The 14,515-nt window shown below is 55.9% G+C and overlaps 1 protein-coding gene across 2 annotated transcripts in view; it reads left to right on the top strand.

The window, feature by feature from the left end:
- Positions 1-14,515, top strand: part of ITPR3 (inositol 1,4,5-trisphosphate receptor type 3) — a 67,329-nt gene that overhangs the window by 34,607 nt on the left and 18,207 nt on the right. The window contains exons 15-28 of one of the 2 annotated variants that reach the window (XM_040249088.1): positions 1,322-1,483; positions 3,538-3,710; positions 4,211-4,330; positions 4,731-4,913; positions 5,578-5,829; positions 5,919-6,063; positions 6,566-6,686; positions 7,333-7,532; positions 9,797-9,926; positions 10,444-10,501; positions 11,663-11,828; positions 12,948-13,112; positions 13,188-13,262; positions 13,650-13,775. In XM_040249088.1, coding sequence (XP_040105022.1) covers positions 1,322-1,483; positions 3,538-3,710; positions 4,211-4,330; positions 4,731-4,913; positions 5,578-5,829; positions 5,919-6,063; positions 6,566-6,686; positions 7,333-7,532; positions 9,797-9,926; positions 10,444-10,501; positions 11,663-11,828; positions 12,948-13,112; positions 13,188-13,262; positions 13,650-13,775 — 2,076 coding nt within the window. Of the gene's footprint in view, positions 1-1,321; positions 1,484-3,537; positions 3,711-4,210; positions 4,331-4,730; positions 4,914-5,577; positions 5,830-5,918; positions 6,064-6,565; positions 6,687-7,332; positions 7,533-9,796; positions 9,927-10,443; positions 10,502-11,662; positions 11,829-12,947; positions 13,263-13,649; positions 13,776-14,515 lie in introns of both variants that reach the window. The other variant, XM_040249087.1, reaches the window with a different exon arrangement.

Below are 14,515 nucleotides of genomic sequence, written 5' to 3'. Positions count from 1 at the left end.
GGCTCCCGGAGTCTAGAGCACAGGCTCAGTAGCTGTGGCTCACGGGCTTAGATGCTCCATGGCATGTGGGGTCTTCCAAATCAGGATCGAACCCATGTCTCCTCCATTGGCAGATGGATTTTTTATTGCTGAGCCACCAGGGAAAGCTCATCTTTTTGACATGAGCTTGCCTTTTCACCTCTCCAGCTGAGCTGTGGTCTCCCTGCTGTTTTCTCATCACTTCTTTAAACATTTTTTAAAAATTATTATTTTTTAAAAAAATCTGAGGTGCGGTTTGTCTCATCACCTCTTAAAATAAGTACTTCCTGCACTGTTAACGTGTGCCAGGCTCCGTCCTTAGTGCCCGTCACCTCATTTAATCCTCCCGACCCAGGGGAAGTCTTATTAATTATTATCCTCATTTCACCCTTGAGGGTGAAATGCATGCATGCAGAGGTTGGAGTCACTTGACCGAGTCCACAGCTTGGAAGCAGTAGGGCTAGGATTTTCATGCAGATGTCAGATTGAGAACTTGTGCTTTAAACAATTTTTTTCCCCAAATTTTTATTATGAAAAATTTCAAATGTTGAGCAAGTATTGAAAGAAGAGCACAGTGAACACGCACTCGTTACCACTTTGCCAGTCTGGCTTTCTATAACTCTCCATCGCCACATTGCCTCTGTGTCCACGCATCTTAAAGGAGGGTACACCTCACCTCTAAACACTTCAGTCTGCATCTCCTAAGGGAAAAAGCATCGTTCTCTGTAAGCAGTCTCCTGACCACACCTAAGGAAACTAGCGACAACACCCCATCCAGACCAGGGTTCTGGGCCTTTCCCCAAATGCCTGCTTAAAGCTCGATTTTTGCGGGGAATCAGGATCCAACTAAAGATTTCTCATCCCCTATCATTCCGGCTCTTTGCTTGCTGTTCTATAACAGTTCTTCACCCACACCCAGTCCCCGAGTTAAACTTGTGTTTGGATAGGGCAGGCCTGCGTCTGACCCTTTAAGCTCTGGCCACTCTGCTTTGGCCTGCCTTTTCTCTTAGCCTGAGACCCCTGAGCTGCAGCCACCCTCAGCTCTCCCCACAGAGGCTGAGCCAGGCCTGGGACTGGAGTTGAGACTAGGATTCTCGGTGGGGAGGGGCCGGCCGAGGCCAGTGTCCTGGGGACTCCAGCCAGGAGAGGGGAGCGGGTGAGGGGTGGGCTGGGGCCATGTGCAGCTGAGAACCAGCTGGGGGTTAATGTCAGGGTGGCCTCCGGGCAGGGTCAGCGTGAGGCTGAGGGTAATGAGCGGTGTGGGCAGATGTGGGGCTTCTTCCTGACTCTCCGTGCTCTCCAGATCTTCGGCATTCTGAAGGCCCCCTTCCGCGATAAGGGGGGCGAGGGCCCCCTGGTGCGGCTGGAGGAGCTGTCGGACCAGAAGAACGCGCCCTACCAGCACATGTTCCGCCTGTGCTACCGCGTGCTGCGCCATTCGCAGGAGGACTACCGCAAGAACCAGGTGGGCCGCCGCCGCCCGGCCTGCTGCCCCCTGCCCGCCGGCCGGCTCCCGCTCTCCTTCACCCCGCACGTGCTCCCCAAGGCGCACCCTGCCGTGCCAGGCGCTGTCTCAAGGGGATCGGACTGTAGGCCGGTCCTCAAGGCACACAGCCTGGCTCTGTCCTTTGAGGGACCTCACACTGGGTTTAATGTTCCACGATGACTGTCTTGAAATTCTTAATGTTTGAATAAGAATCGTGCTATTTCTTTTCTTTAAAAAAAAAAAAAATTACCTCTAGTTGAATTCATTGAAGTATAGTTGATTTATAATGTTTTTAATTACTGTCATACATCTGTGTTTCAGTTATAGCTATGTTCCTTTTCAAAATATTGTTTTCCACTATGCTTTGTCATAGGATATTGAACAGAGTTCTCTGTGCTGTCCATTCGAGTCTCACTGTTAATGCATTCTATATGTGCAAGCTCACATCCACTAACCCCGGCATCCCCCTCTCCCTCCCCCAGCCCCTCCTCCTCCCCCGGAACCCACCAGTCTGTTCTCTGTGAGCCTGTTTGTTTCATGGATGAGTTCATTTGTGTCATATTTTAGATTCCACATATAAGTAATATCATATGGTATTTGTCTTTCTCTTCTTAATTTCCCTTAGTATGATAATTTCTAGTTGCATTTGTGTTGCTGTAAATGGTGTTATTTTTTTTTAATGGCTGAGTAGTATTCCACTGTGGGGTTTCCCTGGTGGCTCAGTGGTAAAGAATCTGCCTGCCAGTGCAGGAGACATGGGTCTGATCCCTGGGTTTGGAGAAGGAAATGGCAACCCACTCCAGTGTTCTTGCCTGGAGGATCCCAGGGACGGGGGAGCCTGGTGGGCTGCCGTCTATGGGGCCGCACAGAGTTGGACACGACTGAAGCGACTTGGCGGCGGTGGCGGCGGCAGCGTGTCTTGGCTGTTGTCAATAGTGCTGCTGTGAACACAGGGGTGAATGTATCTTTTTTAGTTATAGTTTTGTCTGAATATGTGCCCAGGAGTAGGATTCTTGGATCATAAGGTAATTCTATTTTAGTTTTCCAAGGAACTTCTGTGCTACTTTCCATAGTGGCTGCACCAACTACCTTCCCACTTACAATGTGGCAGAGTTCCTTTTCCCCCATACCCTCTCCAGCATCTGTTGTTTGTAGACTTTTTAATGATGGCCATTCTGACTGGTGTGAGGAGGTACCTCATTGTATTAATAGTTTTGATTTGCATTTCTCTAACGATTAGTGATATTGAGCACCTTTTCATGTGCCTGTTGTTCATTTGTATTTCTTTAGAGAGTTGTCTGTTTAGGTAGGTCTCCATTTTTTGATTGGGTTCGTTTTTTGTTGTTGAGTTGTGTAAGCTATTTGTATGTTTTGGAAGTTAAGCCCTTGTCAGGCACATTGTTTACAAATATTTTCTCCCATTCTGTAGGTTGTCTTTTCATTTTGCTTATGATTTCCTTTGATTAGGTCCCATTTGTTTATTTTTGTTTTTATTTTTATTGCCTTTGGAGATTGACTTAAGAAAACACTGGTACAGTTTCTCAGAGAATGTTTTGCCTGTGATCTCTTCTAGGAATTTTATGGTGTTGTATCTTATATTAAAGTCTTTAAGCCATTTTAAGCTTATTTTTGGTGAGATGGTGTGTTCTAAGGTCATTGATTTACATACGGCTATCCAGCTTTCCCAATGACACTTGCTGAAGAGACTTTCTGTTGTATATTCTACCTTCTTTGTTGAATATTAATTGACTATAGGTGTGTGGGTTTATTTCTGGGAAGAGTACTATCTCATTTTCACCAGACCCCACCAATCATGTAGCTGGTCTGCTAACAAACAGGGTCCCTCCGTCGTGGGGGTTTCACTCTGGCACGGAGCTAGATGGGAGCTAAATATCTGTGTTACGTGAACCCACCCTCGGCCTGGGGCTGGTGTCCTCTCCTGGACCCCTGAGCTTCCTAGGGTCTGGGGGCCCGGGAGGCAGCGTCCTGGAGCAGAGCGGGCTCCCTGAAACCCTTAGCCTGGCTGTCCCTAGGAGCACATCGCCAAACAGTTCGGGATGATGCAGTCTCAGATTGGCTATGACATCCTGGCTGAAGACACCATCACCGCCCTGCTGCACAACAACCGCAAGCTCCTGGAGAAGCACATCACCAAAACAGAGGTGGAGACCTTTGTCAGCCTGGTGCGGAAGAACCGGGAGCCCAGGTGGGCCCCCTCGCCGTCCCAGCCCACCACCCCTCCCCACTCCCAGCACTGCCTGGGGAAGAGAGCCGCTGATGCTGGCTGTTAAATCTTGAAATCCTTTTGCACTAGTTGGTAAACTGCCCCCTCTCTGAGGCCCTGGTCCCCCCAGCCCCTCACTGAGTCCCCTCCCAAATTTGGCCCAGTTTAACAGTAAGAGTGTTGACTCTGGTACAGCAGGAGTCCCCCAGAACCTTTTCCAGCAGGCGAGTCAGTGCCCGCAGTGAAGCAGTTAAATATTTTGAATATCGCTCCTCCCCCGGGCATCCTTTTCTCTGCCCCTCGGCAGTCAGCCCCGGGGTGATGCCTGAGGGCTTTCCCTCTCCCGGGGGAGTCCACAGCCCCAGCTCTGAGCTCTGGGAAGGGAGGAGGACCAGTAAACTGCAGGCGCTGGGGAGCTGGTGCTGCCAGCTGGGGAGGCGGGGTGGAGGCCCCCTCTGAGCCCCTCCCTGCTGTCACCGCAGGTTCCTGGACTACCTGTCTGACCTGTGTGTGTCCAATCACATCGCTATCCCCGTCACCCAGGAGCTCATCTGCAAGTGTGTGCTGGACCCCAAGAACAGCGACATTCTCATCCAGACCGAGTGAGCTGGCTGCACTGTCTCCTGCCTGCGGATCAGTCTTCCCAGGGCTCCCCCTGCCCAGCTCCCCGGGCCACCTTAGAGCTGGGGCGCTGGTCGGCTTCAGGCTGGAACAGGCGCCCTGCTCTCTGCAGACAACCCAGAGCCTGCTGTGTGCCCAGCTCAGTACCTGGCACGGTGTGGGGGAGGGCGGGGCCATAGAGGAGAGGGAGCCAAGGCCCCGGCCTTCCTGAAGCTCGTGGTCTGTCTGGGGTCCTGAGCTGGAGGTCGTTCCCGCAGGGGAGGCCGCCTGGGAGCTGGCCGGCCCTCAGCCCAGCTCCGGGAGGGGAGGCCGGTGTGGCTGCGGTGCTTGAGGGGGAGGGCTCTGGGCCCCGCTCCGATCGATGGTGCCGCTCGTCCACAGGCTTCGGCCCGTGAAAGAGATGGCCCAGTCCCACGAGTACCTGAGCATCGAGTACTCAGAAGAGGAAGTGTGGCTCACGTGGACCGACAAGAACAACGAGCACCACGAGAAGAGCGTCCGACAGCTGGCTCAGGAGGCGCGGGCTGGCAACGCCCACGACGAGAACGTGCTCAGCTATTACAGGTGCCCCGGGGTCCCCCCAGCTGGGCTCGGCCAGGCCCTGCCCTGGACGAGCCCCAGCGGCTTCTGCGGGTGCTCCTGCCTTCTCCTTCACCCGCGAGGCCAAGTCAGTGTGACTGGGCTGCCCGAGGAGCACTTGTTGGCCTGAGGACAGGTTCGGCACAGTGGCCTGAAAGAGACCCACACCCCTTTCCCAACATCCATATTTTAAAAATAAGAACACTAAGTAACACTCATCAGATGCTCACTGTGTCCCCAGCAATGGTCAAAACACTTCCCCCGATCACTCAGTTCAGCCTCACAACAACCCTGAGACCTGTCATTACCCACGTTGTAAAGTTGGGGGGACAGGTGTGCATGCGTGCTAAGTCAGTTTCAGTGGTGTCTGACTCTGTGACCCTATAGCCTATAGCCCACGAGGTCCCTCTGTCCATGGGATTCTCCAGGGAAGAGTACTGGAGTGGGTTGCCATGTCCTTCTCCAGGGGGTCTTCCTGATTGAACCCTCGTCCCTTTATAACTCTTCCCCTGGCAAATGGGTTCTTTGCCATTAGTGCCAACTGGGTAACATACACGCAGCACGCACCGGTCTTCAGCAGGCCCAGGCGTGTGCTAGAAGCCCTTGGGAGCCCACTTGCCACATCCTCACCGTCCTCCGTGCCCTGCAGGTACCAGCTGAAGCTCTTTGCCCGCATGTGCCTGGACCGGCAGTACCTGGCCATCGACGAGATCTCCCAGCAGCTGGGCGTCGACCTCATCTTCCTGTGCATGGCGGACGAGATGCTGCCCTTTGACCTGCGCGCCTCCTTCTGCCACCTGATGCTCCACGTGCACGTGGACCGCGACCCCCAGGAGCTGGTGACGCCTGTCAAGTTCGCCCGCCTCTGGACCGAGATCCCCACGGCCATCACCATCAAGGAGTGAGCTGGGTGGAGGAGGGCGGGCAGGGCCTGGCTGGAGTGCACGGACCCCAGGGACCCTCATACCTGGCCACCTCCACCTCCTCCAGCTACGATTCCAACCTCAACGCCTCCCGAGACGACAAGAAGAACAAGTTTGCCAGCACCATGGAGTTCGTGGAGGACTACCTGAACAATGTGGTCAGCGAGGCCGTGCCCTTCGCCAACGAGGAGAAGAACAAGCTCACCTTTGAGGTGGGCTGGGGCTCGGTGGATGCTGGCGTGGTCCCCCCTGGGGTGGGCAGTGCGATCCTTAACCTAATTTCCCTCAGTGTCCCTGTCAGGGCGGGGAGACCGTGTAGACCACTGGGACTCCTCAGGAGGGAGGCTTCTCTCCTGACTCCCTGGAGAGGGCTGCCTCCTCCTGGTCCACGCACCCCATCAGCGCAGGGCTGGGTCGCAGGCAGGAACCCCCAGCCCCTGCTTCCTGCATTTCTGCCCTGCCCTCCCCATAGTAACCTCCTCTGCAGGCAGGCCTTCCTCGGTAACTCTCTGCGGTCAGGCGGCGCTGATCTGGAACCCTTGGCCCCGTGTCCACACAGCCCTGACATCCTAGCCTTGACGGGACCCTCTATTATACCGGCTGAGCCCTGCTTGCACGAGCGGGCCCCGCCCCCAGGAGACCACGCCCCTCGCGAGGTCCCACCCATCGCTGCTTTGGGCTCATGCTGGCCTCGGTCCCGCCCCCTCTCCGCAGGTGGTCAGCCTGGCGCACAACCTCATCTACTTTGGGTTCTACAGCTTCAGCGAGCTGCTGCGGCTCACGCGCACTTTGCTAGGCATCATCGACTGCGTGCAGGCCTACGAAGACCCAGGCGGTGAGACCTCGCTCCCTAGCGCTCAGCAGCCTCCCCTTAGCAACGGAAGTCCGCTCCCATTCACCTTCCTGGGCATCCTGCCTCCTAGCTCTGCTGCCAGGGGCCCTCTTGGGTCCCTGTCTCCTCCAGTCTTGGCTGGACCAGAGAGACCCCTTCTCTGAGCAAGCGCTGTGGGGTCTAGGCGAGTTGCCTTCCAACATATGGTCTTGAGGGAGATAATGAGGCCCTGCCTGGGGAGCTCCGGGTCAGATGCAGAGACGCACCCTGTTATCCAGGAACAGCCATCTGAGAGGAGACACAGCCTTGCTGTCGGGGGGCATAAACTCATCTAAACAAAAAGTGCATGGAGACTGAGCCCAGGCTTTAGAGCTGTCCACACATTGTCCCTTGATCCTTTGTGCTCTGTAACAGCTCTTGTGATTTTCCACCGGAGGATTCTCACTGATCTCCCGACACGGTTCACCTTTGCTCAGCCCTCCCTCCTTTTCGCAGATATGGGATAGCTCACCTCCTCCAGGAAGTCTTCCTAGGTTACCCCTGCCCCTGCCTTAGGGTGGCTTTGCCCTGCAGATGACGGAGACAGAGGTAGACCAGGTGCTCCTGTCATGCACCCGCCGTGACCCCCTTCCTGCTCCCTGCCCCACAGGCAAGAATGTGCGGCGGTCCATCCAGGGCGTGGGGCACATGATGTCCACCATGGTGCTGAACCGCAAGCAGTCTGTCTTTGGTGGCCCCACCTTGCCTGCTGGTGCCGGAGCCCCTGAGCCGCTGGACAGGAGCAAGTTTGAGGAGAATGAGGACATTGTGGTGATGGAGACCAAGCTGAAGATCCTGGAAATACTGCAGGTGGCGGGGCCAGGAGTGTGGCGGGGCCAGGAGTGTGGTGGGGCCAGGAGTGTGGTGGGGCGTGTTGGGAAGAGGCCGGGGGGCGGGGAGCAGGTCCGGGTGGGTTGGTGAGGGAGCCCTCTGAGCACAGCATCTCGTGCTGGGAGGCTCCACGTGGAGCTGTTTAGCCCAGTGACTCTCAAAGTGTGGTCCGCTGGCTGGCAGCATCAGCCTCACCTGGGGACTTAGAAATGCAGGTTCTTGGGCCCTGCCCGAGATTTATGGATGAGAGATGCCGGAGGCCGGGCCCGCAGTCTGTGTGGTGAGAGGCCCTCCCGGTGGTCCTGGTATGCACCGAGGTCTGGCTGTGTCCCCTCGTCATACAGACGAGGAAAGGGAAGTGGGGAAAGAACTTTCCTGCAGTCACACAGACTTTGAGGCAGAGCTAGAGGTTTGAGAGCCCATTTCCTGGTGGGGTGGACCCAGTCAGCCTTCTTCTTGGTCTGAGGCCCCCAGCAGCACTTGGGGAGGGGCTGACGGGTCCTGAGGAGGGAGAAGCACCCTTGCTTTTCCTGTGCTGCCACCAGGGGGTGGGAAGGGTGATGCTCCCTTCCTGGGGACCCCGTCTGGGCAGAGTCTGCTTAGGAGAGTCAGAAAAGGGGGCTTCTGACTCATTTTGGGGGCTGGGGGCTATCAGATCTGAGTCCTGGGTGTGGCCTGAGGCTCTGTGCCCCATGACACAGAGGACGGAGGCAGCAAAGGAGCCTGAAACTTGTGTCGTCAGCCCACCCTGCAGTGGCCTCCCCTGCTCCCCTGCATTCCTTGGCTCCTGGGAAGCCCAGGGTCTGTCTGACACAGTGGGGTGGGAGGACCGCACTCCTGTGGATCTGGGCAGCTTCCTTCCTATCCCTGTCCATGTCCAGCCTGGGAAGGAGTGACTGAGTGGGGCGGGATGGGGGGTGTCAGCCTTGTTCTGAGAGGAGGTACCACCCGCACCAGTGGGGCAGGAACCGGGGACAGGCGCCCTGGACCTCCCTGGGAGGAGGAGTCTTTATTTATATGTTTTAGTGAAGTATAGTTGATTTATAATGTTATTAATTTCTGCTGTGCAGTAAAATGATTCAGTTATATGTACATATATACATTCTTTTTATATATTTTTCTATTATGGCTTATCACAAGATAGTAAATGTAGTTCCCTATGCAATACAGTAGGACCTTATTATTCATCCATTCTACATATAATAGTTTGCCATATATTATATACATATATATTATCTACATCTATTATATTTCATCATATGTTACGTGTAATTATATTACATATAATGTAATATATAATATGCATGTAATATAATGTATTATATAACACAGTATTATACTGCATATAATATAATGTGCAACCCCAAACTGCCACTCCCTCCCTCCCCCACTTCCCCTCCCCCTGGCAACCACAAGTCTGTTGTATCTGTGAGTCTGTTTCTGTCTCATAGGTAGGTTCCTTTGTGTTTTTTAGTTTCCACAGTTAAGTGGTATTATATGGTATTTGTCTGCTTGAGTTTCTTCATTTATTATGATGATCTCTATCTACATCCATCCATGTTGCTGCAAATGGCATCGTTTCATCCTTTTTTATGGCTGAGTAGGTCCCCTGGTGGCTCAGACGGTAAAGCGTCTGTCTATCAGTGTGGGAGACCTGGGTTCGATCCCTGGGTCAGGAAGATTCCCTGGAGAAGGAAATGGCAACTCACTCTAGTACTCTTGCCTAGAAAATCCCATGGACAGAGGAGCCTGGTGCAGGCTCCTGTCCATGGGTTCACAAAGAGTCGGACACGACTGAGCGATTTCACTTCACTTCAGTACTCCATCAGACACACACACACACCCCCACACCCACGTCTTCTTTATCCATCCCTCTGTTGATCGGCCTTCAGGTTGCCTCCTTGTCTTGGCTGCTGTGAATAGTGCCACTGTGAACACAGAGGCGCGTGCATCTTTCTGAACCGCAGTTTTGTCCGGGTGCATCCCTGGGAGTGCGATTGCTGTATCGTATGGGAGCTCTGTCTGTAGCTTTCTGAGGACCCTCCAGACAGTCCTCCATGCGCCTGCGCCAGCCTGCATTCCCAGGGGAGAGGGGTCTCGCTGCCCTGGTTGTGATGGCCCACGGAGTCCCATGCTTCCGTGCGGGGCCTCCCCAGCGCCAGGGCTCGTCCGGGGTGGCCCCTCACTCCTGCCGTGAGCTTGGTCTCAGACCTGTCCTCACCCCATCCTATCCCCTTCTCCAGTTCATCCTCAACGTCCGCCTGGATTACCGCATCTCCTACCTGCTGTCCGTCTTCAAGAAGGAGTTCGTGGAGGTGTTTCCCATGCAGGACAGTGGGGCCGATGGCACGGCCCCTGCCTTCGACTCCACCAGTGAGCCCCCGCCCCTCCCTTCACCCCAACTTCAGGCCGAGGCTGCGTGACTTGATGCCCCACAAGGGGCGGCGGTCTGGGGCCACCTCTGGCCAGCGCCCCTGCCCTGCTCTTGTTTCCCAGGCTGCAAGGGCCTTTCCTCCTCATCGTCCCACTTACTTGTCCCAGAGAGGGAGCAGGGCAGGGGTCATCCCCTCTAGTTCCTAAATGGGGAAACTGAGGCCCACGGGAGGCAGGGGCTTGCCCACGACCATCGTCAGTGAGGGGCTGAGCCAGGCCTGCTCCCCCAGCCAGGATCCCGCTCGCGCCTGCAGGTCTGTGGGCTTCCCCACGGGTCCCTGCCCTAGGCGGTTCCGCCTCCACCTCTAGGAGAGGCAGGCAGAGGGGTGGGCGGCCGCCCAGCCAGTGTGGAGGCGAGGGAGGTCTCGGCGTCACCCTGCTCCCTCTCCCTCTGCTCCCCGTTGTCCTGCGTGCAGACAGCCTCCAGCCTCCATCTGCCCCCTCTTACTCCCCGCAGCCGCCAACATGAACCTGGACCGCATTGGGGAGCAGGCGGAGGCCATGTTTGGAGTGGGGTGAGGCTGGGGGTGAGGCGGGCGGTGTGGGTGGGGTTGGGTGGGTGATGAGGATACAGGCTGGAGACCCTTCACTCCTTGGTTAATCTTGCTGCAGATCCTTGCCAGGCCTTGGGGTGGAGGTCCCCCGGCTTTGTGCTCTGATTCTCCCTTGCCTGCCTAAACCCAGTGATACCGGGGCTCCTTGGGCCCTAGTGTCATTTTGGCCATCCCCTGCCTGCACTCAGGGCAGTTGTGCCTGTTTATTTGTCAGGAGCTGGGCCAGGTAGCTGGAGGTGCCTCCCTCCCTGTGTCCGCAGCAGGGAGGCCAGGCTGCTCTTCAAGCGAGTGGGCGTCACTCCAGGAGCTGGGGGCTCTTAACTATTTCTGTGCCGTACCCTTGGCGTCTGGTGAAGCCTTTGGCTCCCTTCCCAGGATGGAGTTTTTATTTTTTTTAATTTCTGGCACGCTGCACAGCTTACAAGGTCTTAGTTCTGCCACCAGTGATTGAACTCAGGCCCTCGGCAGTGAAAGCACGGAGTCCTAACCACTGGGCCACCAGGGAGTTCCTAGAGTAGCATTTTAAAATTCAGAATGCAACGCACATAGGATTATTATTACAAAGGAAATCAGTGGCATTGGGATGCAGTTATCAAAATATTGGAGAAAACAAATTTGAAGTGACGGTTATATATGTACTTCTTTATTAACACATGAAATAACAGTCCACACCGGAGGTGTAATTAGTACCATTCCTTTGAAGTTGTGATGAATGTAAATGATATTTTGCAATTTCTGTAACAACTCTGAAGTGATGGGAAAGCATCTGTGATTTTTTTATTGGTGACAGAGTCACAGGTACTGCTCATTTTTCTCACCGAAAGAAACACTACATTATGGTGAGAGGTTGGTGAAAACAAAGATCAGCTTTCCCCTCGCCTCTGTGGCCTGAGCCTCTTTCCGTGAATCCCTTGGTGGGGTCTGTGGGTCTCCTGTGAGAGTCCTGGGCTTAGCTGCATCCCCACAGGGCATCCTGTGGCCCTCAGGGGACACGGGGATCCCGGAGGTGCTCATGGTGGTGGCTGTTTGCAAAGTCAGTAGGGGGACATGGTGCCCTGGCTGTCTGGCAGGTGGCAGGGAGCCTGTGTATCCTCTGACCATCACACCCTCCCCTCCCCGCAGGAAGACCAGCAGCATGCTGGAGGTGGATGACGAGGGCGGCCGCATGCTGCTGCGTGTGCTCATCCACCTCACCATGCACGACTACGCCCCGCTGGTCTCAGGGGCCCTGCAGCTGCTCTTCAAGCACTTCAGCCAGCGCCAGGAGGTCATGCACACCTTCAAGCAGGTGCGCCCCCGTCCCCCCAATGGCGCATCCAGCCCTCGGGGAGGTGCTCCCCCCTCCCCCGATGGAGCACCCAGCCCTTGGGGAGGTGCGCCCTCCTCCCCCAATGGAGCACCCAGACCTCGGGGAGGTGCGGCCCCCCCTTCCCCGATGGAGCACCCAGCCCTCGGGGAGGTGCTCCCCCCTCCCCCGATGGAACACCCAGCCCTTGGGGAGGAAGGCCTGAGAGGTCTTCCTGGGGGCCAGAGGGTCACCCGGCCCTGGCCACACACTGAGTGCTGGGTGGGGGAAACGAGGATGGGGCAGCTTGAGATACATCCCTGGGGTCTGGCCTTGCTGAGCTCCTTGCACGTAACACTGCCTTGAGTCTTGGCAACTTTGATCTCCTCTCAGCCTGACTCCAGGCCTGATGTCATGTCTTATGAGGCAAACAGCACATTCTAGATTGCGAACTCTACCATGGGCACCTTTGCTATTTCGCATCATGCCTGGCACAAAGTCACCTCTTACCAAGGGGACTAGCTTTGTCGCTGTGACGTCACGCAGTCTTGACAGCTCCCAGTGAGAGGGCACTGGTGTTTAACAGGTGCGCTAGGCCCCAGGCGCTGAGCATGGGTCTGCATTCGTGGAATTCTCCAAGCAGCCTGACAGCGGGGTTTCGACTCTCATTCCGGTTTTACGGATGGGGGAAATTGAGGCCCGGGGGAGCTTTCCTCCCTTACCCACGGACCCAGAGCAAATGAGATGGTGATGGAGTCAGGGTTCAGGTCCCAGCACTCGGTGATGTCAGTATGCTTTGCTCTGCCCTGTTCTGTGTGAACAGGTGACAGGCCACAGCAGCATATGACATGAGCCACTGAGTAACTGAAGCCAGGTGATGAGATAGCTCATGACCAGGGATGCAGGGAAGTCTGCGGCCAATCAGGGAAAGCTTCCTGGAGGCGGTGGACTTAGAGCAGAGCCATAAACACCAAGTCGGATCTGGCTCGGTGGAGAGGAGCAGGGGTGGAGAGGAGAGGCCAGGAGCAGAGAGGCCTGGACAGGGCAGGTGCTGGGCGTCTCTACGAGGCCGTGGACTTGGGGGTGCCCATCTCACCAGGCACGCTTGTGGTCGACCTTCAGGTGCAGCTGCTGATCTCAGCCCAGGACGTGGAGAACTACAAGGTGATCAAGTCTGAGCTGGACCGACTGCGGACCATGGTGGAGAAGTCAGAGCTGTGGGTGGACAAGAAGGGCACCAGCAAGGGCGAGGAGGGGGAGGCCGGCCCCGCTAAAGACAAGAAGCAGGTGCGTGGGGTGTGGGGGCCAGGGCAGGGCCCTGGGAGGCCGGGCCTGGCTGACCCTGCTCCCTCGTTCCCCCAGCGGCCCACAGACGAGGAGGGCTTTCTGCACCCGCCTGGGGAGAAGAGCAGCGAGAACTACCAGATCGTCAAGGGCGTGAGTGGCCACGTCCTGGGGGTGGGTCTGCGGGCCCCCTGCCCCGGAGGCCCCATGCCGCCTCTTCTGCCTCAACTCCAGCTGGCTTGCAGGAAATCCTCCAGCATTCCCCGAGTGTTAAACACAGCCCTGCCAAGGTCCAGATGGAATTATTTTAAAGCGGAAGGAGTTCAGTGAAATTCCACTTCACAGTCAACTTGTTCTGTTGACTTTTGCGAGTGGAATCGGCTTTTCCGTGCTCGCGGCCTTGTGTCGATTGGGTTCAGTGGCTGTGGCCCCCTTCCCTCTTCCTGGCCCCGTGGGAGCTGCGGCTCCGCTGCGGTTGGCCCTGGGGAAGCCTGAGGAAGTGGGCAGGGGCTCTGGGTTCACCCTCCCCCGACCCCGCAGATACTGGAGCGGCTGAACAAGATGTGTGGCGTCGGGGAGCAGATGAGGAAGAAACAGCAGCGGCTGCTCAAGAACATGGATGCCCACAAGGTCATGCTGGACCTGCTGCAGATCCCCTACGACAAGGTGAGCCCAACCTCTGACCTCTGACTCCCCAGGGCAGCTGCACCCTGAACCCGGACCCAACCCAAACTACACACTGACCCCTGATGCCGACCTGACCTGCCTCACTCTGACCTTTTACTTTGGCCTGCCCCACATACTGAGACCCTTGAATCCAATCTTAGTATTCTTGACCTTTGACCTTCCACCCCTCATCTTGATCCACTTGGACCTTGAATTGACTCCCGCCTCACCCTGCTTCATGACCTTGACCCTAGCTTCTATTTCCCTCTCTGCGCTAATCCTCATACTCCAGCTTCATTAAAAAAAGTTTTTTTTTTAAAATTTGGCTGTGCTGGGTCTCCGTTGCTCTGTGGCTTTTCTCTGGTTGCCATGAGTGGGGCCGCCCTCTGGTAGTGCTGTCCGGCCCTCTTGTTGCGGCGGCCTCTCTAGGTGAGGAGCGCGGGCCCCAGGGTGCTCTGACTTCAGTGGCTGCAGCACCGGGTGTCAGTGGTTGCGGCTCCCGGGCGCTAGAGCACAGGCTCAGTAGTTGTGGAGCACGGGCCTGGTTGCTCCTTGGCATGTGGTTATCTTCCTGATCAGGGATCCAACCCGTGTCTCCTACACGGGCAGGTGGATTCCTTACCACTGAGTCCCCAGGGAAGCCCACCCTCAGCTTCATTTAACCTTTGACCTTCAGCTTCATTACGCTGACCTCCATTGACCCCAGCCTTTCCTTGACCCCCAACTTTGAGTTTTCACTC

The sequence above is a fragment of the Oryx dammah genome, unplaced genomic scaffold (assembly GCF_014754425.2).
Source record: "Oryx dammah isolate SB20612 unplaced genomic scaffold, SCBI_Odam_1.1 HiC_scaffold_11, whole genome shotgun sequence".
Classification (NCBI taxonomy): domain Eukaryota; kingdom Metazoa; phylum Chordata; class Mammalia; order Artiodactyla; family Bovidae; genus Oryx; species Oryx dammah.
The sequence above is the reverse complement of the archived record's forward strand: the minus strand, read 5'-3'. Positions and strand labels throughout refer to the sequence as shown.